Source organism: Coloeus monedula (genome assembly GCF_965178545.1).
Source record: "Coloeus monedula genome assembly, chromosome: 26".
Taxonomy (NCBI): domain Eukaryota; kingdom Metazoa; phylum Chordata; class Aves; order Passeriformes; family Corvidae; genus Coloeus; species Coloeus monedula.
The window spans coordinates 6,190,665-6,213,236 of NC_138806.1; the positions used below are offsets into that span (position 1 = coordinate 6,190,665).

Here is a 22,572-nt window from a genome sequence, read left to right on the forward strand (position 1 = left end):
CACGGGGGGCCTGGGGAGTTGCTCCGTGCCTCCCCAGTGAGGCCACACTGGTCACTCCTCTTTGCACTGGCCCTTGATACCCTTTTATTTCCTGGGGTGGCCTCTGGGGGCCGCGTTCGGGGCTGGGGGGGCTGGGGGGGGGGGCGGGGCTCACTCCCCGCCCCCAGGTTTGGGGGTGCCCGTGTGTGTGTGTGGGGGGGGGGGTCGGTCCCCCCCGTGCCAGGGGATGCCGGGGTGGGGGTGGGGCTGCTGGGACCCCCTCGGGGGGCGGTGGCGGGCGGGGGTGACAGGGCGGCGTGGGGGTGTCCCAGTGCCCTTTGCATCCGGAAAAGAGGCCCGGGGCGGGCGGGGAGGGGGCGGCTGGAGCTGGGGGGGGGATGCGCAGGGGCTGCTCCAGGCGCGGCCCCGCCCGGCCCCGCTGTCCCTCGGCCGCGCCCCGTGTCCCCCGGGCTGTCCCGGACACCGGGGGCGGGCGTGTCCCGGGGTGTCCCCGGGGGTGTTCGGGGGGCTGTGGGTAGGGATGGGGGTGCGGGGTCCCCCCCGTTCAGCTCCTCCGCTGCTCCTGGTCCTTCTTCTTCTGCTTCTCGCGCTGCTTCTCCGCCTTCTCGCGGGCCTTGCGCTCCCGCTCGGCCGCCAGGCTCAGCTCCTTCAGCCGCCGCTTCAGCACCGCGCGGTCCTGGGAGCTGCCCACGCCCAGCGCCTGCGGCACCGCGGGCTGGGCCACGGCCGGACCCTCCCCGGAACCCCCCGGACCGCCCCGGACCCCCCTTGCCCTGCCCGGCCTCGCGGGCAGCCCCCCAGGGACCCCCCCCCCCCCCCCCCCACAGCAGCAGCTCCCTGGGGTTCCCAGAACCGCCCGCCCGTCCTTGGGATCCCCGGAGCCTCCTGCCCCATGGAGCCGCCGGCTCGGACAAGGGGGTTTGGATACCCATGGAACACCCCTCTGGGGTACCCCGAGCCCTGCCAGACCTTCCTGCCCCATGGAACACCCCTCTGGGGTACCCCGAGCCCTGCCAGACCTTCCTGCCCCATGGAATCCCCCACTGGAGCACCCAGATCCTCTCGCACTCCATCTTTTGGGGCCCCTGGAGCCCCCCCGGCCCCGCACCTTGAGCTTGGCCCCGTCGAGGTGCAGCAGGCGGGGCCCGTCCACGCCGTGAGCCGAGAAGTCCCGCACGTAGCGCTCCAGGCCCAGGCTCTGCAGCCACTGGCCCACCTGGCCACACGTCCAGCCCGCGGCCGCGCCCGGCGGCTCCTCCAGCAGCTGGACACAGGGGTCAGCCGGAGGTCCCCGGGGCTCCTGGGGTGGGGACACCCGCGCCCCCCGCGCCCCCCTCACCTCGTCCGAGGACTGGGACAGGGTGTGGTAGGGGTACGAGCACTTGGGGGAGCCGGGCAGGCGGGGGCTGGCACTGGACGGCGGCGAATCCTCGCTCAGCGTCGAGTCCTGGGGCAGCGGGAGGGGTTGGACCCACAGCAGCCCCCCAGAGCCACCCCACAGCACCCCATTGCAGCTGGGCTGCCAGACCCCTCGGAACGCTGATCCCCCTAAAGCCACCCCGGCCCCCCAGGGCTTTGACACCCCCACAGAGCCACCCGGACCCTCCGGGGGGGCTTCGAGTCCACTCCCTGTTGTTACCTGAACCTATGGGGCTTTGTCCCCTGTCCCCAGAGCTGCTGTCACCTCCTCTCTCAGAGCCCCTGAACTCCCTACAGGGCCCCCAGGCCCCGTCCCCGGCGCTCACCTGGGATTTGGCGGGGCTGAGCCCCTCGTGCCGGGGGGAGCCCGCGGGGGACGCGGAGCCGGGGGAGCCGCAGCCCCTGGCGCTGTCCGAGAACCAGGAGAAGGGCAGGAACGGCGACCCCGAGGGGCGGCCGGGCCCCTCCGCCGCCTCCCTGGGGACAGGGCAGTGTCAGGGCATGGCGGCTGTCCCCGGGCTGTCCCCGGGCTGTCCCCCTGTCCCGGGGGCTGGGGGGTCCCTCACCTGCTTCCCATGGACAGGCGGTTGCTGCTCTTCTCCTTGCGGCTCTTCACGGAGGACGCTCGGCGCAGGGTGACCCTGGGGACAGGGGTGGTGACCTGAAGACTGGGGCACCAGGACCTCTTCCATCCATCCGTCTGTCCATCCATCCATCCATCCGTGCCTCTACCTTCCCCCTGTCTCTCCATCTATTTTCCCATCTTTCCGTTGCACTTCTCCATCCCTTCATCCATCCCCCCCTCCATCCCCTCCCATCCCTCCTCCCCCGCCCAGGGCAGGCTCTCACCCCAAATCCAGGAACTTCCTCCGCGTTTTCTTATCGAGCCCCACGGTCGGGCTGGCGGGCTCGGGGGGGCTCATGTCCCGGCTGTCATCTGCGGGGGTGGGACCGGGCTGTCACCCACTGTCCCCCACAGGTGTCCCCGGGGGGCTCGGGGGGTCTCACCTTCGCTGTGCTGCCGGGGCCGGGGCTCACGGTGAGCGAAGCCGGGGGAGCTGTCGGAGCTGGGGCAGGACTGGGGCGCAGGGGGGCCCGACAGCCCCTCCTGGGACGGGGTGTTGGTGAGGGGCCGGTAGCGGCTGAGGGGGGGCGTGGGGGCCGGGGGGTCCCCCAGGCCCGGCCGTGCCACCCCTGGCTCGAAGGAGAAGCCGTCGGTGCGGGAGAAGGGCGAGGGGGCCGGGGGGCTGCCCTCGCCCTCAATGCCCTGGGGGGACATGGGCAGGGCGGGTCAGACCCCTGCAGCCCCCCGGGGCTGTCCCATGGACCCCCATCCCTGTCCCCAAACATGGCATCCCCCAACCCCATCCCTGGGGTCCCCAATCCCTGTGACCCCCCCAGCCTTGGCATCCCGCAGTGCCATCCCCGGTGTCCCCGGTGTCCCCCTCGTCTCACCGCGGCCTCGGGCCCCTCGTCCCCCTCGGTGGAGCTGGCGCTGTCGCGCAGGCGGGAGCGCGAGGGCCGCTGGCGGCGGCCGCGGGCCAGGAGCCGGGCGCGGGCCTTGTGCAGGCTGCTGTCCAAGCGCGGCGTCTCTGGAACCACAGCGGTAAAATCTGGGAGTGAAAGAGACACCGGGGCAGAGAGAGACGGACAGACGGACACCGGGATGGGATGGGATGGGATGGGATGGGATGGGATGGACGGGGAGAGAGCAGGGACGTGGAGATGAACAGAGGGATGGACAAGGAGGGAGATGGGGATGGATGGGGGGATGGATGGAGGGACAGGGAAGAAGAGAGAGATGGACAAATGGAGAGGTGGGAACAAGGAGATACAAGGGAGAGATGGATGGAAGGATGGATGCATGGATGGATGGATGGATGGATGGATGGATGGATGGATGGATGGATGGGTGGATGGATGGATGGAAGGATGGATGGATGGATGGATGGATGGATGGATGGATGGATGGATGGAGGGATGAGCAGGGAGAAGGGCACAGGGAAGCATCACAGGCAGTGGACAGACGGTCAGGGAAGGCCAGCCCGGTGGAGAGGGGACAGAGCAGGGACAGAGGGACAGCAGGGACAGGGACAGGGCAGGAGAGTCAAAGGGCAGGTGGGGGATCCCAGGGAGACAGGAGGGGGGACAGGGAGAGGGGAGCATTGGGGACATGGATGGGGCGCCCCAGTGGGGCGGGACAGGGGACAGGGGGACAGAGAGAAGTGTTCAAAGAGATGCCCTGGCATGGGGACAGAAGAGTGGGGTGACCCTGAGGACGGAGTGTCCCTGTCACCCAGGAGGGACACACTTTGCCCAGGTCCCACTGGGATCCCCCCAGTATCCCCACCCTGCTCTGACCCCTGTACCCCAACCCTGCCCGAGGGGTGGCTCTGGGCCATGTCCCCCACTGTGTCCCCAGGTCCCAGTCACCCCACGCACACCCCTGTGCCTGTGTCCCCATTCCTGTGTGCCCTGGACGTGTCCCCATGTCCTTGTCACCTCCACACCCCCGTGCGTGTCCCCACGTCCCCCTTCCCATGCGCGTCCCTATGTCCCCAAGCACACATTGTCCCCAAGCCCAGCTCGGAGTCCCCCCCTCAACACAGGAGGACACTGAGGGTGGGTGGGGACCCACGGGTGGCTCTGCACCCTCTGCACCCCACGGGGGGTTCTGTGCCCCAGGGCCCCCCCAGGAACTCACCAAAAACCTCGTCCGTGTCCTGCAGCTTGGAGACCGACATGGTGGGACAGGGCTGGGGACAGAGGGGACACTCAGGGAGGAGGGAGCAGCCCCTCTGTGCCTCCCGGTGTCCCGCGGTGGCGGGGGCTGGGGACTCTCTTTGCAGAGCAGCCGGGAAGGGGTTAAACCCCCCCCCGTCCCCCGGTGGTCGGGGAGTCCTGGGGGGGAGGGCGGGGGCAGCGCCGGGAGGGGCCGGTACCGGCGGGGGTGCTGGAGCGGGAATGGTGTACCCGGGGTGGGGCTGTACCGGGAACGCTGATCGGGAATGAGTCTGTACCGGGAATATCGAACCGAGGGGATGGGGCTGTCCCGGGGGAGGGGCACTACCGGGGATGCTCTACCGAGGTTGTACCGGAGCTGTACCGGGATTGGGGTTGTAGCCGGGTTGTACCGGGGCTGTAGCGGGGCCGGGGCTGTAGCGGGATTGGGGCTGTAGCGGGGCCGGGGCTGTAGCGGGGCTGTAGCAGGGCTGTACCGGGCCGGGGCTGTACCGGGATTGGGGCTGTAGCGCGGCTGTAGCGGGGCCGGGGCTGTACCGGGATTGGGGCTGTACCGGGGCTGTAGCGGGGCCGGGGCTGTAGCGGGGCTGTAGCGGGGCTGTAGCGGGCCGGGGCTGTACCGGGATTGGGGCTGTAGCGCGGCTGTACCGGGATTGGGGCTGTAGCGGGGCTGTACCGGGATTGGGGCTGTAGCGGGGCTGTACCGGGATTGGGGTTGTAGCGGGGCTGTAGCGGGGCTGTACCGGGATTGGGGCTGTAGCGCGGCTGTACCGGGATTGGGGTTGTAGCGGGGCTGTAGCGGGGCTGTACCGGGCCGGGGCTGTAGCGGGATTGGGGCTGTAGCGGGGCTGTAGCGGGGCTGTACCGGGCCGGGGCTGTAGCGGGATTGGGGCTGTAGCGGGGCTGTACCGCGGCCGCTGTCTGGGGGTGACGCCCTGCCCGCCCCCCCCCCCACTCACCCGCGCTCCTCGGGCATCCTGATCGCCCCCGGTCGCCTCCCGCCGAGCCGGGCCGGGCCGGGGTCGGGCCGGGCCGGTGGGAGCGGAGGGCGCTGCCGAGCCGGGCCGGGCCGCCCCGCCGGGCCGGGGGCCGCGGGGGGGGCACAGGAACCCGGAAACGGCGGGGGCGGCGGGGGCGGGGTCTGCCCCGCCCGGAGCGAGCCCGGTGCTGAACGGACACGGGGCGGGGGGGACACGGGGACACCGAGGGACAGCGAACACACGCGGGGGTGCTGAACGGACAGCGCCGGGGGGCACCGAGGGTACGGGGACACCGGGCACGGAGGGACACGCGGGGGGTGCTGAAGGGACAGCGACCGGCGGGACACGGGCACGCCGGGCACCGGCACACCGGGGACACCCGCCCCTCACCGCGTCCCCACCCTGCCCAGTGCCCACCAGCCCAGCGGCTCCTCCCAGTGCCCCCCCAGCCCTGCCCATTTCCGCCAGTGCCCTCCAGCCCTTCCCAACCCTCCCAGCCCACCCAGTGTCCCCCATCCTGCCCACTTCTCCCCACCACCCCAAATCGCTCCCAGCCCTCCCTATTCCCCCCATCCTCCCCAGTGCCCCCCGTGCTCCCCCAGTCCTCTCCATCCTGGCCAATCCTCCCCAGTGCCCCCCACACCTCTCGCCGTGACCCCAAATGATTCCCAGTCCTCCCTATTCCCCCCCCCCCCGACCCTTCCCAGTGCCCCCCAGTGCCCCCCGGCCCATCCGCCGGCAGAAGGAGGCGGGGGGGGGGAGGCCGAGGCCGCGTTTATGGGGCGGGCGGGCCGCGTTCGTGGGGCGGGGGCGCGGCGGGCGCTGCAGAGCGGGCGCGGTGCATACATAGGTACATTATATATAGTATATACACCCACAGGTACACGTGTGAGATTAAATAACCCCGGCCCCCCCCGGGGCCCGCGCTCCCCGGACCCCCCCTTAAATATCCCCCTCCCCCCTCCCCGAGTGGCTCCAATCCAGTCGGACCCCCCAGCCCCGCGCCCCCGCCCCCCGCCCCGCGCGCCCCCCCCGCCTCCCCTTCCCAGTATAACCAGCTCTGGCTCCCAGTTGCCCCCACATCCAGTTACTGTCGGAGACTCGGGGGCGGGGGGGGCAAAATAGAAATGAAAAATAAAGGGGTTCCCCCCGGGCCGAGAGGGCGGGACCCCCCCGGGCCGGCTGGGGGTGGCCGGAGGTGGGGGGGGGGGTGTCCCAGCCCCAGAGAAATGCTGTGATTTTGGGAGGGGGGGGTATTTACAGGTGGGGGGGTGGGAGCATCGCCCCCACCCCAGAGGGGACCCCGCGTGTCCCCCCCCGCCCAGGGAAGGCGAAAGCCCCGGGCTCAGGGGGGGCAGTGGGAGGCGGGGGGGCACCGGGGTGTCCCCACAGAGGGGTGCCGGGCAGCCCCCCATTCCCGGGGGGGGGCAGTGGGGCTGGTGCCCCCCCGTCCCGCTGCGGGGGTTGGCAAAGGCTCAGGGGCCCCCCTGCCCGGCGACGGTGGCACTGAGGGGGAGGAGGGGACAGTCGGGGTCCCCCCCCCCATGGCGATGGTCGCGGGAGGATCACCACGATGTGGGGCTGGGGGCGAGTCTGTGGGGGGGCAAAGGCCACCGGGCCCCCCCGGCCGCGCTCCAGTGAGTCCCAAGAGGAGCTGGGTCTGGGGGGGCTCCCAGTGTCCCCCCCTCCGCTCCCCAGTATGGCTCACATTTGGGGTGGGGGGGACATTGTCCTGTGTGTCCCCCCCAGCGTCCAACCAGGTGCCAGCTGTGTCCGGGGCCGGGGGGGTCACGTCGGGGGGAGGGGGAGGCCTGGGGGGGGCCGCGCCCCCCCCGCGGGTCCATCACGTCACCACGAGACTCACACTGGACACAGACACGAACGCGGGGTGTCCCCCCCGGACCCCCCCTCCGCGAGCCCCCCCCGCTGTCTGTGCCCCCATGGGGGGAGTGGGGGGCACCAGGAGGCCTTGGCGGGGTCTCGCCCCCTCCCCGCTGGGGGAGGGCTGGGGAAGGGGAGGGGGCAGGGCCGGGGGGGGGGTGGGGGAAGAGGGGCCCCCCCAGCCCGGAATCGCTGCGGTTTGAGGGTGGTTTAGGTCGGGTTGGAATTTTTCAAAGTCTGCAGCTTGGCCTCCAGTTCGGAGATCTGAAAAACAGCAAAGGGGACAGGTCTCAGCGGGGGGGGCCGGGGGGGACACACCGGGGCGGGGGGGGACACGGGGACACGGGTGGGAACGTGAGATGGACCAGGGGACACGGGGTGAGGACACAGCGATGGGGACACGGAGATGGGGGGACAGGACGGGGGGGACAGATGGGACAAGGGGGGCAGGACATGGGGGAGACCGGGGGGTGGCACAGGGGGGACAGACGGGACACGGGGCGCTGGGAACACAGGGACGGGGCACAGAGACGGGGGTGGGGGACAGGGGGGACTGAGGGACACGTGGGGGGCACACAGGGGTGACTGGGGGGGCACAGGGGGCACACAGGGGTCAGTGGGGGGCACACAGGGGACACAGGGGTGACTGGGGGGGGCACAGGGGGCACACAGGGGTCAGTGGGGGGCACACAGGGGACACAGGGGTGACTGGGGGGGGCACAGGGGGCACACAGGGGTCAGTGGGGGGCACACAGGGGACACAGGGGTGACTGGGGGGGGGCACAGGGGGCACACAGGGGTCAGTGGGGGGCACACAGGGGACACAGGGGTGACTGGGGGGGCACACGGGGGGCACAGGGGTGACTGCGGGGCACAGGGGGGACACAGGGGTGACTGGGACATAGGGGTGACTGGGGGGGCACACAGGGGACACAGGGGTGACTGGGACACAGGAGTGACTGGGGGGCACACAGGGGGGCACAGGGATGGGCTGGGATGGGGAGGGGGCTGCAGGCAGGTGCTGGGTGAGTCTCTGTGGGATGCCAGGGGACATTTTGGGGGTGATGGAGGTGGCTGTATGGGGGGGCTCTGCTGGGTGTTGGGGACCTCCCCGCTGTGCCCTGGTGCCCCCCGGCCGGGCAGGGCCGGCCCCTCCCCTGTGACCCTCTGGGCGGGATCCTTTGGGATCCGGTGACCCCGGGGGACCCGCTGCGCCCCCGCACGGCCCCGGCCCCACGCTGGGGCTGGCGCGGAATCCTGGGGCCAGTTGGGGGATCCAGCATGACCAGCATGGGATCCCGACGGGAGCGCGCCGGACCCCGCCTGGCGCCGGTCACCGGGATCCCCGCGGATCCCCCGCGCGCGGCCGGGATCCGCTGCCCCGGGAGATTTTCTCGCTCCGTTAGGGGATGTCAGGCCCCACAGCAGGACCCCGGGCGGATCCACTGCAATCCAGAGCGGGATCCAGGGCCGGGAGGAGGCTTGGGGTGCCCGAGCAGATCCCGAGCAGATCCCGGGCTATCCGGCGGCGGGAGCAGGGTCCGGTGGGAGCAGATCTCCCACGATCCGGCGTGGGATCCGCGGCTCAGTCCGGAGGGAGCCAGTGCCCCGCACAGCTCCGGGGTCCGGCGGCCGAGCAGATCCCCGGGGTCCATCGCTGGCGCGGTGGGAGCGGCGGGGCCGGGCCGGGCCGGGCCGGGCCGGGCGGGGGGCTCAGGGACATCCCGCGTCCCGGCGCCCCGTGCCCACCTTCTCCTGCAGCTTCTCCATCTCCTCCTTGTGCGCCAGCTCCGACTCCTCCAGCACCCGCCGCTGCGCCGTCTCCTTCTTCAGGAACTCGATCTCCCTGTGGGGACCCGCAGGGGTGGCTGCACGTCCCCGCAGCCAGGGGACATCCCGGGGACCCCGGGGCTGGGTGTCAGGGCAGGAGCCCGCTCGGCGGGGCTCTCCCAGAGAATGGGCCGTGCCCAGGAAGGAGCTGGTGCCCCGCGGATCACAGAACCAGGGAATGGTTTGGGTTGGAAGGAGCTTAAAGCTCCTTCCCTGTCCCAGGGTGCTCCAGGCCCCGTCTGACCTGGCCTTGATGGATCCAGGTCAAGGGGGACGTGATGGTCCCTGCCCAGGGGAAGGTCCCTGCCGATGGGCAGAGGGTGCCCAGAAGGATTTGGTGCCCCAGGGATGGGTCTGAGTCCAGGGGAAGGTCCCTTCCCAGGACGGAGCCGGCTCCCCAGGGATGAACCCACGCCCAGGGAAGGTCCAGGGCCAAGGCCAGAGGGTGCCCAGGCTGGATTTGGCACTGCAGGGATGTGTCCCTGCCCAAAGGATGGTCCGTGCCCAGGGACAGAGGGGTCAGAGCCCCTCAAAGGGTTCCACACCATGGGGACAGGGACAGGGGCTGCCCGGGGGATGGGACACCCTGGGGACAGGTCCCTTCCTGAGGGGACACCGGGAGCTGCCCTCACTTCTGCTGGTACTCCTTGATGAGCCGCTTGGCCTTGCTGTACTTGCGCTCCAGGGTCTGGTACTGGGCCTGGGTCTCCTTGAGGTGCTCGTCCACGGCCTGGCACAGGTTCTGCGCCTCCATCCAGTAGCCCTCGAGCTTCTCCATGCGCTCCTTGTTCTCCTCCACGCTCTGCTCCAGCTGGGCCTTCTCGGCCCTCCAGCGCGCCTTCTCCTGCTCCAGGCACTGCAGCTGGGGACAGGGGTGTCACCACGGGGTGTGGCACAGACAGGGAACAGGGATGGGATATGGCATGGCACAGCATGGCACAGCCAGGTGACAGGCAGGAGGGCGTGGAATGGCCCATGCAGGGCAGCTGGAGAAGGACATTCGGGGTGCCAGGGCAGCTGTCAGGGTATCCCCCCCACCCCCAGGCGGCCGGGACCCCCCCTCACCTTCCTCTTGAGCTGCTGGATCTCAGCCTCGGTCACGGCGTGTTTGATCTGGAGCTGTGGGAGAGCCAGGGTGGGCACGGGGTGGGCACAGGGTGGGCACGGGGTGGGCACAGCCCCCCGGGCGGGCACCCCCTGCCCTCCCCCAGCCCCTCCTCACCTCCTTGAACTTGTGCACCAGCTTCTCGGGGTCCATCTCCACGGGGGAGAGCGTGTCCTCGTTCTCGGCCAGCTCAAACACCTCGATGGCCATCTCCCCGCTGGGGAACATGGGGCTCATCTCCTCCTCCTCGTCCGTGGCGTATTCCCCGGTCTGCGGCGGGCACGGGGCGGGGTTGGCACCTGCGGGTGCTGCCCCAGCCCCGTGTCCCCTCCCGGCTGGCGCTGTCCCCTCACCTCCTCGTCGTCCTCGGTGTACTGGGTGTAGCGCTGCTCCATCATCTCCCGCTGCCACCGCTCCTGCTCCAGCGTCTGCTGGATCAGCTGCGCCACCTCGCTCTGCTCGCCCGGCTTCTCCCGCCCGATCAGGAACCTGGGGGGCAACCGCGGGTCAGGGGGCACGGGGGGCACCCAGGAGGCACAGCCAGGGGACGTGCCTGCAGTGCTCCCGGCAGTGGTGGGTTTAGGGGGTGCTGTGGGGGCTGGGGATGAGTTGGGGGCACTTTGGGGACCACCAGGGTGGCACTTTGGGGCGAGATGGGGGGCTCTGGGGACAGGCTGTGGGGCAGGGATCCCCAGGGGGCTCAGCACGGACTGGGAGTGTCTCGGGGCTCCCCAAATTCCGCCCAAGCCCCGGCTCGTACCGGACGCGGCCCTTGGTGTTCCTGAGCACGGAGGCGGCGAAGCTCTGCGTGACTCCCACCAGGCTGGTGCCATCCACCTCCACGATCAGGTCGTTCACCTGGATCCTGGGGACAAGGACACCGTCACGGCCCCTCACCAGCTCCGGGGCACACCTGGAGCCCCTGGCAGCTCCCAGGCCAGCCCCAGCCACACTGGAGGCTGCTCCCGGCCGTACCTGCCGTCCCGGTGGGCTGCCCCCCCTTCCGTCACCGTCTTGACGAAGATTCCCAGCTTCTCCAGGCCCATGTCGGCCCCTGCGCCCATCCCGATGATGCTGATCCCGAGCCCTTCGGAGTCTGCGGGGACGCAGAGCCGTGTCCTGGCGGGGTGGCACCTCCAGGGTGATGCCCCGCAGGGCTCCGGGGGTGGTTTGGGGGCAGGACCCACCTTTCTCCAGCTCCACGGGGAAGAGGTCGAGCCTCTCCACGCGCTTCTCCAGCTCGTACTCGGCCGAGGCCGCCATGGGATCCACGTCCTCATTGCGGCGGTCGTAATCCTCGTTGGAGTAAGTGCTGAACACCTGGGGGACGAGGGAGGGCTCAGCCAGGGGCAAACCCCACAGGAACCCCCCGGGAATGCTGGGCTGGGACTGAGCCCACGAGACACCGGAGAATCCCCATCCCAAATCATGGAACATGGAGAGAGGGGGAGCTGGGGGAGGACAAAGGGGTTGAGGATGGTTCTGGGAGAGGGCACAGTGCCTGGAAGGAAGGAAGGAAGGAAGGAAGGAAGGAAGGAAGGAAGGAAGGAAGGAAGGAAGGAAGGAAGGAAGGAAGGAAGGATAAAGAGAAAGATGGGGCACCTCAAATCCCTGGGGATGCTGACCCCCGTTGTGGGGCACCCCTAAACCCTCCCTGGCCGAGCTGGGATGTGCCACCAGGCCGCTGTCCCCAGGCTGGTGCCATGTCCCTCTCCCTGGGGGCTGCCAGGGAGGGGCTGGCTGGGCCTGGCAGATGTCCCTGGAGGGGCCCCGGCCCCGCGGTGCTGCCGGAGCGAGTGGATTAGGGATAACACACGGGGATAAAGCCTGGCCACAAAGGGTATTAGGGATGAGTGTCAGGGGACAAAGCCCAGTGACACCCATGGACGGGCAGGACCCACCCGAGTGGCACCCAGGGGTGACAGGGAGGAGCAGGGCAGGGGACACACCAATGTCCCCCTGTCCACAAGAAGTCCCTGGGGGGCTGTGGGGTTCCCTACTCATCCTGCTGTGCCCCCCAGCCTTTCCCCATGTCCTGGGGGATTTGGGATGTGTGGGGGGCCCAGAGTGGGTTCCAGGGGAAGGGGCTGGGCTGTGTCCTCAGTGCTGGGCTGGGCGGGGGTCCCCAATGTCCCCACTCCCCCAGCGGGTTTGGGGGGCTCAGCATCACCCAGGCAGGGGTCTGGGGTGCTCGGACACCTGGGTGCCCACCCCACCCACCCCCTCTGGTGGCCCCTCTCCCCCATGCTGAAAGGCTTTGGGGTGAGCAGAGCACCCCAAAAACCCATCCATAGGGTGAGCAGAGCACCCTAAAAACCCCTCCACGGCCAGGGCACCTTTCCCAGGGCCGGGCTGGCCGGATCCCACGGGACCACGGCTCCCCCCGGCGCGCAGCCCCCCAGCACACGGCCACCACTGTCCCCCGGCCGGGCCACGGCGGTGGCTGTCCCCCGTCCCAGGTGGGGCCACCCACCCGCTCTGACTCAGAGCCAGAATATAGGCCGGGCTCTAAAAATAACCCGGCCCCGGCACAAAGCAACCGCTGCTCCTGCGGTCGGGGGGATCCGAGCGGGAGGGAACACCCCAAAATAGCTGCACGGCCCCTTTATCCCCCCCCCCCATCCCGGGTGCAGACCCCGAACCCCGCAGGATCCCTGCCGGGAGCGGGGGGTGCTGCCGCCCACCCGGCCACGCTGCCGAGGCACTTCCCCTTCCTTCCTCCCCTTCCTCCCCTTCCTCCTCTGCCTCCACTTCCCGAAACCGTCCTGGGCACCGCGTTGGGCACACGGGGGGGGGCACATCGCCCCCATCGCCACCTTGTCCCCAGGGACCCCCGGGCTGGGAGGAGCCCCGGGCCCGAGGGATGCCCAGGACCGAGGGTGGCCCAGCCCCGGCCCCCAGCACCTCACACCGGGGTATTTTGGGCATCCCCACCCAAAATATCGAGCGGTTTTGGCCCGGCCTGGGCACCGCAGGGGGCTGGCAGCGTGTGCTGTGTCTGGCCCACCCCAGAGGGTCCCGGTGCCACCTGTCCCCATCACACCGGCCCTGGGGGTCCCTCATTTAGGGGGGACCCCCGCATGCCCAGGCATGGCCCTTCATCAACCAGCTCATCAACCAGGCCCAGGCCCTGCTTCCCCCAGCACAGGGACAGGGACAGGGACAGGCAGGAGTCCATGTCCCAGGGGGATGGGGACACAGAGCCCCAGCCCCCTTTTCTGTCCCCGCCAAAGGGGTGATTTTGTGGGGTCACATGCCCCAGTCTGAGCTGCCCCTCACCCTGGTACCCCTCACCCAGGAGCCCTCCCTCCCTCCCCAGCCGCCCCATGCCCCGCCAGGCTCACCTGGATGGGGGCCGTGCTGAACTGGATCTTGCGGTTGGGGACGGGCTCCTCTTCCTCGGACAGCCCCGGGATCTCTACACAGCCCGACTCAGGCTCGTACAGCCCTTCGGCCTCGTCCTCCTCCTCCAGCCCGCTGCCCCCCGAGTCCTCCCCGAGCCCGCTGTAGGCACTTATGTCCACCAGGTCCGCCTCGGAGAAGTCCTCCTTCTTGGCCTCCTCGGAGCCATCGCCCTCCTCCGCCCGCTCGCCCTTGACGCCCTCCTCGCCCGCGGCCACCCCCGAGCCCCCGTCCAGCCGGGGGGCTGCGGCCGCCGGACCCTCGTCCCCTTTGGCCGGCTGGGGCGCAGGCACTGCTTCACCCGCCACCGCCGCCTCCTCCTCCTCTTCGTCCTCCTCGCCCTCTCCGCTCTCCTCCACCTCCACGGGCTTGATCTTGCAGACCTCCTGCACCCTCGGCGCGGCCGCCGCCTCCTTCTCCGCCGGCCGCCCGCTCTTCCCCACCGCCTTCTCCTCGTCCGGTGGCCGGGCACGGGCCGGGGTGGTGTGGCCATCGCCCGGGCGTGAGGCCTCGGTGCCAGGCGCGAAGACCCTCGGCCGCTTGGCCACCACCTTGGCGTTGAGCGGCACGGCTGCCCTGCCCTGCGCCTTGTGCAGGTTGTTCCTCAGGTCGGCCTTCTCGAAGACGGCGCTGAGCTGGCTCACGGTGGGTGACACGGCGTCGGCGTCCAGCTTGTCCAGGGACTCGGTGCTGCCATTGAACCTCACCACCACGTCCAGCTTGCGGTCCTGGAAGCCGGCGCGCTCCTTGCGCAGCAGCAGCTTGGTGGTGGTGGCCTTCTCCTGCGGGCTCCTCTCGAAGATCTTGCGGGTCTCCTGCAGCTTGGAGAAGGGTTTGTCAGGCTTGGAGTCGAAGCGGCTGACGCGCTCTGAGACGCTGGTGCCCAGCTTGAGGAGGCTGCCCTGGTCCACGGCGTCGCCGAGGCTGCCGGCGCGGGGCAGGGACAGGCGCACCGGCTTCTCCTTGGCCTTGGCCAGGTCGCAGGCGCCCTCGGGGCCGGGCGCCGTCCCCATCTGCAGGAACATGTTCTTGATCCGATGCACGTTGGAGCCATACTTCTTCCCGCGGCTCTTCTTGCCGTCCTCGCCATCGGCCTCCTTTGTGGGCGCCAGGGCCTGGATGGTGGCCTCGTAGGCGTTCCGGTGCGGGGACGCGCTGCGCAGCCCCCCGGCCCCCGCCGCGCCCCCGGCCGAGGGGGACCCCCCGGCCCCGCCGGCCTCGGTCCTCAGCATGGTCCCGGCGCCCGCATCGCTCGCCGCCACCGCCGCCGCTGCCCCCGGCCCCGCTACAGCGCCATGGGCGGGGGGCTGTGCCGGGGGGCTGTGCCGGGGGGCAGCGCTGCCCCGGCCCGGTCAGGCCATGGCCATCCCGCGGGCCCCTCCGCCGCGGCGCTTCTTCCTTCCTGCCTTCCTTCCTTCCTCCCTCCTCCTCCTCCTCTTCCCCTTTCTGCGCGCCGGTGATGGAGCCGCCGCCGCCGCCGCCGCCGCGCTCTGCCCGCCCCGCTGCCCGCAGAGCCCTCTGGGTCTGAGCAGCGCTCGCTCTTCCTCTTCCTCAGCCGCGCTTCGGCCTCAGCGCCGCCGCCGCCGCCGCAGCCCGGCCATGGGGACCCCCGCGTGTCCCCTGCGGTCCCCTCCCCACGCCCGCACCGGGGTCCCCTCCCTGCGGCGGGGCCCCCCCGGCAGCCGCGCTGTGCAGTGTGGGGCCCCCCCGCCGGCTCGGCCGCTGGTGCCACCCCCCAGCTCTGTCCCCGTGTGTCCCCCGTTCTGTCCCCGTGTGTCCCCCCCCAGTTCTGGCCCCACGTCCCCCTCCAGCTCTTGTCCCCATGTCCCCGTCCCCAGATCTGTCCCCCTGTGTTCCCCCAGCTCTGGTCCCGTGGCCCCCCGAGCTCTGTCCCCATCTCCCCCCCCCCCCCCCAACAGTTCTGTCCCCATCTCTCTCCCAGCTCTGTCCCCGTGTTCCCTTTTTTCCCCCGGGTTTGTACCCACCCCCCTGGATCTGTCCCTACATCCCCCCCATCCTGTCCCCACATCATCCCCCATCCTTCCCTCATATCCCCTAAACTAAAACCCCAACACCCCCCGAATTTGTACCCGTGTCCCCCATCCTGTCCCCGTCTCCCCCCATCCTGTCCCCATGTCACCCGCAAGTTTGGACCCACATCCCTCCACGTTATCCCCGTGGCCCCCCACTTTGTACCCACGCCCCCCCATCCTGTCCCTGTGCCCTTTCCGGGTCTGTCCCCGTGTTCCCCCCCTCTCCTGTCCCTGTGTCCCCTCAGTTTTATCCACATGTCCCCTGCTCCCCCTTCCCGGGACCGCCCCACACCCAAAGCCCCCCAAACTCCGGGTGTCCCGCGGTGTCCCCACAGGACCCCATTTACGCCCTGTCCCCTCAATCCCTCCCGGGGGTGCAGCACATCCCCTGCCACTGCCGCTGCCGCTGCGTGGTGGCGGGAGGGGACACTGCGACAGGGGGGGCCCGGAGGGGGGGGTACGGTGCTGCTCCCCGCTTTCTGCACGGCCGGGGGATATTTTGGGGGGTTATTTGGGGTTTTTGTCTTCCCTCTGGGTGCCTGAGGGGGAGGGGGGCAGACCCCTCCCTCGTGGCCGTGTTGGGGGCCCCTGCTGTGCCGGGGGCGGGGGGCAGGGTGGGGACACCCCTGTCCCCAGTGTGGGGAGCGCACGGGCAGCAGGACCCTGCGGCTGGGTGCGATTGTCCCCTCCCCGTGTCACCCAAGGCATCTCCCGGCCCTTTGTGCGTGACGAGGCGTGACGCGACACGGGGGGCGGCCCCCCACGACCACCCCCTCCCCTCCCCTTCCCCTTCCGCCGCTGCCATCGCCCCCCCGGCAGGGCCCCGTCGCTGCCACCCCCCTCTGTCCCAGCGCCCTCCGCTCGTGTCACTGTCCCCACGCAGCGCCGTGGCCGCCCCCGGCTGTGCACACGCGTGTTCCCGTCCCGCTGGTGGCCATGCCGGGGGGGGCCTCAGCTGTCCCCCCAGGTGTCCCCAAGCGTCCCCCCACTGCCTCCCCGCTACCCCTGAGTGGGGCCACTGGGACAAGCCCACCCTGGGACACCTCGGGACCCCTCCGGGGGACACGGGAGCCCCTCGGCAGCCCCGGAGCTCGGTGCCTCGGTGACAGGAGGTGGCGGTGGAGGGGTGTCCCCTGTGGGACCCCCCCGAGGGCCCCCCCAGCCCGGGCGGCCCCGCTGCCGCTGTCAGTCAGCGCTGGCCCCATTCCCGGCCCCGGAACATGGAGAGCCCCGAGCTGCTCCGGCTCTGGGTGCTGGCAGGCGAGTGACAGCCCTGTCACCCCCCGGGGGACACGGCCCGGCCTGGGGGACCCCCAGCAGGGAGGGGAGGGGGGGCCCCGGAGTCGGGTGGGCGCAGGGGGTGCAGGTGGGAGAGGGTGGGGGGGGGACGGGGCTGGGACGTGACGGAGCTAAAAAAAGCCACCCTGTCCCGGGTGCCAGCGCGGTTTGGGACAGGGTGGGGGACAGTGAGTGGGACTTCCGTGTGACGGCCAGGGCGAGGGAAGGTGCTGGGCCCATCCTGTCCTTGTCCCCATCCTGTGTCTGTCCCCAGGCCTGGCCTGGTCTCATCCCTGTTCCCATTCCAGTCCTGTCCCCGTCCCCATCCCCTCCTAAACATGTCCTCCCCCTCTGCCTGGGGACACCTGGCACTGCAGGGACACGTTCCTGCCCCTCTGGGTGTCCCGGGGGTCTGTGGGCACCTGTGGCTCATCCTGGGCTCTCTGGGCACTGGGGAAACTGAGGCAGGGAGGGGCCGTGGTCCCAGCCTCGGCTCCAGCCCCGTGTGTGGCCACAGCCCTGGCCCTGGGGGGGTCCCAAGCCACTGTCCTCGACCACCACGTCCTCCCTGACCTCCGCCTCTCCGCTGAGACCGGAGCCATCTTCGTGCACGAGCTGGAGAGGGAGCTGTTCCTGGAGGCCTTCCCAGGGAGCGAGGATGATGATGGTGAGGGCCAGGGTGGGGGCCTGGGGATGCTAAACAGGGGCACTGGCCAATGGTCCCCACCAGGATCACCCCAGCTGGGCTGTCCATCCGTCTGTCCATCCCTCCATCCATCCATCCATCCATCCATCCATCCCCCCCCACCCTCCGCCCATTTGGGGTCCCCCCAGCACTGCCCATGAGGGGTCCCCTCCCTTTGGGGTCACAGCTCTAAAACAGGAGCAGCACCCCCAGGGACGATCCCCATTCCCTTGTGGGGACCAGCTGGACGGGGCTGGGCTTTCTGGGCGGGGTGTCCGTCCCCACCCCCCGCGTGTCCCCGCAGCCCCTGTGACCTTCCGAGCCCACCTGTGGGACCACCCGGACCTGCCGCGGTGGCTGCGCTTCGCCCAGCGGGACCCCGGCCAGCCCGGCTTCCTGTACGGCTGCCCCCTGGCCCCCGAGCTGGGCACCCACAGCGTCCAGGTACGGCCGCCCCGCAGCCTTTGGGGTGACCCAGGAGCAGGGGTGGCCCACCCCAGGTGTCTCCGCTGTCCCTGCAGGTGCTGGCCTACAACCGTCACACCTTCGCCACCGTGTCCCAGCGCCTCCTCATCAGCGTCACCCCCGCCCCAGGTACGGCCTGAGCACCCCGAACCAGCCAGGATTCCCCCGGGACGGCAGCGGGATGTCCCCACGGGTGCCACCGGTCCCCGCAGGTGGGGACGCCCCGTTCCAGGCCGAGTTCCTGGTGGGGAACAGGAACGTGGAGGAGCTGCTGCCGGAGGCGGCGCGGGAGATGTTCCTGCAGGCCTCGGCCGGGGTCTGGGAGCGCGGGGACCTGCACATCATCAACGTCACCTCTGCCCTGGACCGCGGCGGCCGCGTCCCGCTGCCCATCGAGGGGCGCCGGGAGGGGTACGGGCAGGGCTGGGGGTGGTCCCGGGCCTCCCTCGGGGTTCTGGGGGTCACCCTCGGCCTCCCTGCGGGGGTTCTGGGGTCACCTCCAGCCCCTGCCCACCAACGTCAAGCGTGGAGGCGAAGGTGGTTCCTGTGGGGTCTTCTCACCGTGGCTGGGTTTTGGGGTCACCTCCCCGCAGGGTGTACGTCCAGGTGGGCTCCCACAGCCCCTTCTCGCCGTGCCTGGCGTCGGCCGTGTCCCCGCAGAGCCGCTCGCGCTGTCACCGGGGCCAGCGTCCCCTCGCCTCCTGCTACGACACCTTCGCCCCCCACTTCTCCATCCGCTGGTGCAACCTCACCCTGGTGAGACCCCCGTGGCCCCCACGCCCCGACCCCCCCAGCCCCTCCTAACCCCCCCCTCCCCTGCAGCTGCAGGTCTGGCCCAGCCCCACGACGCCGGGGCCGCTGTGGGGGTCCGGGGTGCTGGAGGACGGGGGGGCTTTCGAGCCCCCCACCGAGGTTGTCCCCCGGGAGCTGCTGCCCGGGTTCCTGGTGACGCTGCTGGTGCCGCTGGCGGTGGCCGCTCTGCTCTGCCTGCTCCTGGGCCACCTCATGTGCTGCCGCAGGGAGGGAGTGTGAGTCGGGGGGTCCCCCCAGCCTGCCAGGGCACGGGGACCCCGGGCTGGGTGTCCCTTCCCCGGCCCTTGTGACCCCGGGACAAGCCGGGGGTGGTGAGAGCCCTTCCCACCATAATTATGGGGTTTTTTCCCTTTTTGCTCTGTTTTGTAGGGAAAAACGGGACTTGCAGACATCTGAGTAAGTCCTGGTTGAGCTGTGGGGTGCTGGGGGGCTGCTTTGGGGGGGCTGCTTTGGAGTCCTTGTTATGGCCGAGCGTGGGGACAGGGATGGGCAGGAAAAGGGGACGGGGAGCAATCGGCTCGTTGGGGCTGTCACGGAGCCTAAAGGTCCCCCCACCCCAAAGGGGTCCCCCCAGCCCCCTCCTGCCCTCCCCAGCCCTCGGTGTCCCCCAAACCCCCCTCAGACACGGGGTGGCGCACAAGGAGCTGCTTCACTTCTGTGACAGCCTCTGAGGGACCCAACAGCAGCGCGGAGACCCCGGGGATGGGGGGAGACCCCGAGGGCGGGGGGAGACCCCAAAGATGAGGAGCAGACCCCAATAACGACACACAGACCGCAGTGATGGAGTTCAGGCCTCACTTTCGGGGCTCAGACCCCAATGAAGGGTGGGAGGACCCCTTTGATGGGTGGGCAGACCCCAATAACGGGGTGCAGACCCCAATAACGGCATTCCGACCCGACTGAAGGGTAAGCAGACCCCAATGATGGGGAGCAGGCCCCGGTGATGGGGTGCAGACCCTGATTTTGGGGTGAAGATCCCGGTTTTGGGGCGCAAACCCAAACGGTGGCTCTGCTGACCCCACCAACGGGACACGAACCCCAGTAAGGAGCCCCTAAGGGCGCGTCCCCCCTGCTCCCGCAGCATCCAGCTGGTCCATCACAGCTCCATCCACGGGGACACGCGCGAGCTGCGCCTCATGGCCGGGAGCCGGGACGTGCCCCGGCCCCTGTCCACCCTGCCCATGTTCAATGTCCGCACGGGCCAGCGCATCAACCCCATGCCCGGCCCCCGCGACGGGGCCCGCGTCCCGCTGCTGCCGCAGTGAGGGGACCCCCGGGGCGCGGGGACAGCCCCAGCGCTGGGAAAGGGGTGTCCGGGTGGCTTTTGGGGGGACAAAGCGCCGGCAGCGCCAGGAGGAGTTGCCCGCCTGGCTGGGCTCTGCCCGGAGGATTTGGGCTGTCCTCGCTTTGGGGCGAATTTTGGTGAATAAATTGACTCTTCAGGGATGAAATGAGGCTTTGCTGCTTTATTTACGGGGTGGGGATTGGGGTGCTCAGCCACGACCCCCCATCAACGATATCAAACCCCCCGTAAGGGCTGGGATGACTCCGAGTGGCCCCCCCAGCCCTGTGGGGGAACAGGGGAGCGGGATGGGGCCGGGGATTGGGACAAAGGGGGGGACACACTCCCAGACCCCGCGGCGGCCCCCCCAACCCGCCCCCGGCTCACCTGGGTGTCCGCGGCCGGCAGGATCCCACCCGGAGCCCCCGAACGCTCCGCGCAGCCCCGGGCATCCCGCCCCGCGCCCCCCGGACCCCTCCCCGCCCCCCAGGGGTCCCCCAGCCCAGCCCCTCCGAAGAAAGAGGCCCTTTCACAGCCCCCCCGGCCAGGGCGGGCGCCAGGTGGGGAAGAGGAAAGCGCGGGGGCCCCGCAGGAACAAGGGGAGCCATTGATGGGTCGGAGAGGGGCGGCTCTGAGGGCTCTGCCCGCGGCCCCGGGGCCGGGGGGGGGTCCCCGTGTGTCCCCCGCCACGGGGAGTGGGCACAGAGTGGGCACAGCCCCCCCCGGGCACCCGCTGGAGGCGTGGGGGGCTCGTAGTGGGGCACCCCCACACTGGACCAGCCCCCCACCCCTCTGCCGCAATTTTGGGGCGTCTCTTCGTGCCCACCCCATTCCCCAGCTCTCCCTTTTGGGGGTCACCCTGAGCTGAGCCCCCGCAAAGTCCCCCAGCCCTTCCTCCCCTCGACCCCTGCTCCCCATTTGGGGAGGGGACACAGACCCCCCCCAAATCCCTTCCACTGTGGGATCCCAGCGGCTCTACCCCCCAAACCCTCCCACTGGGGGGGCGGATCCCCCCTTCTTCCCTCCCCCTCCTCATCCCGGGATGGGGGGGCTGGGAGAGGAGGAGGAGGAGGAGGAGAGGTGGGAGGACGGGCAGGGACCGGAGCGCAGAACTCGCCGGGAGCAGAGCGGGATGAGCTGGGACGAGAGCAGGATCAGGGACGAGGAACTCCCAACATCACCCACCCAGGACCCCCCGAGCCCCCCGAGAGCGGCGCAGAGCAGCCCGAGGTTGGTTGGATCATTTCACATGCCTTTATTTCAGCAGTCAGAAAAAAAAAAATCCATTTAAAAAAAAAAAAAAAAGAAGAAAACCCCAAAACCACTTAAAATTATTATTAATTAATTATTATTATTATACATTATACAAACTAGGTACAAGCCCCGGGAAAGGCCAGAGCACGGGCCCGGCAAAGGGAGTGGGTTCGTGCCCCTCCGTGCCCGGGGAGGATGCGGGGATGGAGGAGGGATGGAGGCGTGGATGGATGGATGGAGGGTGGGATGGATCATGGATGGATGGATGGATGGATGGAGAAAAAGCTGCTGGAAGATGAGAGTGGAGCTGAAGTTCCACCTGCTCAACCTGGAAACTCGATTTATCCCTTTTTCCCTTGGAATTTTATGGCTCTTGCTTTGCGGGATTTGCTCGTGGGGTGATGGAGGTGGCGGGGGGAGGGGAGAGTAGCACCTTTGGAAAATTCCCGAGTGGAGCTGAGCAGCAAAAAAAAAAGGAGGGGAATAAACCATAAAATAGAGGGGAATTAAAACAGACCAAGCTGAGACCTCTTTGGAGGTTGTAGCACCAGGCGGTCCCGGGGTCGGGTGTTCCGGGGCCAAAATTAAAGAGAATATTTAAAAATAACAATTAAAAAAAAACCCCAAAACCAGGATAAAAATCCTGAGGGAAAGAAACCTCCAAAGGAAAATCAAAATAAGAGAACGACAAAGAAACCGAAGAGAAAAAGAGGGGGAATACGAGGGGGAAAATTAGCACCTTTGCTCTGAACCTGGCAGGAAAGTCCCGGCACGGCTGAAAAGCTCCAAACGAAGCTAAAAAACAAAAAGAACCCCAAAAATTCAGACTCAAAAAGACGATGAAACACCCCGAGAGTGGTGAGGTAGCCATCCGGACAGGGGGGTCAGCGCAGGGCCGGAGCTGCTCCGCGGCGGGGGCTCCCCCGGTGGGCCTGGGAGTGAATTGGTTTTGCTGCCTGAATAAAAATAAAATGAACAACAAACAACAAACGAACAAAAAAAATCATAACAAAAACTAACCAGAAGGGAAGGAAATCGAGAGAACTCAAAATCAGCAATATCCAAATAAAAAATAAGGAGGAGAGGGGAGAGAAAGAGGCAGAACAAGGGGGGAAAAGCAAATTATAACCAGGAGTTCAACATCTTCCTCGCAGCAAAAATTAAAATTCTAATGAGATGCAAGAAGCGAAAGGGCTGGGGGGGGCCTGGGGGTCCCAGGGGGCTTGGGGACCCTTCGGGGAGCTGAGCTTTGCCGTCTCCGGGGCTGAGGAATGAGGGGGGGGCAAGCAAGCGAACCCACTTCCTGGTGATTTTGTTTGAAAAAGTCATTTATTTGTATTTTTTATTTGGTTTTTTTTGGTTGAATGCTTTTTTTTTGGGAGGGTTTTTGAGGTTTTTCTCTT

General features: G+C 69.0%; 3 protein-coding genes across 7 annotated transcripts; 1 reads left to right on the top strand and 2 right to left on the bottom strand.

The window, feature by feature from the left end:
* Positions 1-97: 97 nt before the first annotated feature.
* Positions 98-4,257, bottom strand: SAMD14 (sterile alpha motif domain containing 14). Of its 5 annotated transcripts, none has more exons than XM_082297218.1 (9): positions 4,124-4,257; positions 2,875-3,032; positions 2,428-2,527; positions 2,269-2,356; positions 1,986-2,060; positions 1,746-1,896; positions 1,340-1,447; positions 1,109-1,264; positions 98-700 (listed from the first exon to the last, which is right to left on the bottom strand). In XM_082297218.1, the coding sequence occupies exons 1-9, from the start codon at positions 4,161-4,163 to the stop codon at positions 545-547; spliced, it is 1,032 nt and encodes a 343-aa protein (XP_082153344.1). In that variant the 5' UTR covers positions 4,164-4,257; the 3' UTR covers positions 98-544. The 5 variants fall into 5 exon arrangements, with proteins under 5 accessions (XP_082153344.1, XP_082153342.1, XP_082153343.1 ...); XM_082297216.1 differs by having other exon boundaries at positions 2,428-2,686; XM_082297217.1 differs by having other exon boundaries at positions 2,428-2,686; positions 2,875-3,011; positions 4,124-4,251.
* Positions 4,258-6,183: 1,926 nt separating this feature from the next.
* Positions 6,184-15,004, bottom strand: PPP1R9B (protein phosphatase 1 regulatory subunit 9B). The gene is made up of 10 exons (XM_082297213.1): positions 13,302-15,004; positions 11,145-11,277; positions 10,933-11,053; positions 10,718-10,822; positions 10,311-10,446; positions 10,075-10,227; positions 9,918-9,971; positions 9,485-9,714; positions 8,772-8,868; positions 6,184-7,286 (listed from the first exon to the last, which is right to left on the bottom strand). The coding sequence occupies exons 1-10, from the start codon at positions 14,589-14,591 to the stop codon at positions 7,233-7,235; spliced, it is 2,373 nt and encodes a 790-aa protein (XP_082153339.1). The 5' UTR covers positions 14,592-15,004; the 3' UTR covers positions 6,184-7,232.
* A 1,588-nt stretch (positions 15,005-16,592) lies between these two features.
* SGCA (sarcoglycan alpha) lies at positions 16,593-20,084 on the top strand. Its single transcript, XM_082297135.1, has 9 exons — positions 16,593-16,652; positions 17,188-17,337; positions 17,660-17,799; positions 17,877-17,949; positions 18,033-18,231; positions 18,414-18,576; positions 18,643-18,848; positions 19,003-19,029; positions 19,715-20,084. Exons 1-9 carry the CDS (start codon positions 16,613-16,615, stop codon positions 19,896-19,898), a joined length of 1,182 nt encoding a protein of 393 aa, XP_082153261.1. The 5' UTR covers positions 16,593-16,612; the 3' UTR covers positions 19,899-20,084.
* The last annotated feature ends 2,488 nt before the right edge of the window (positions 20,085-22,572 follow it).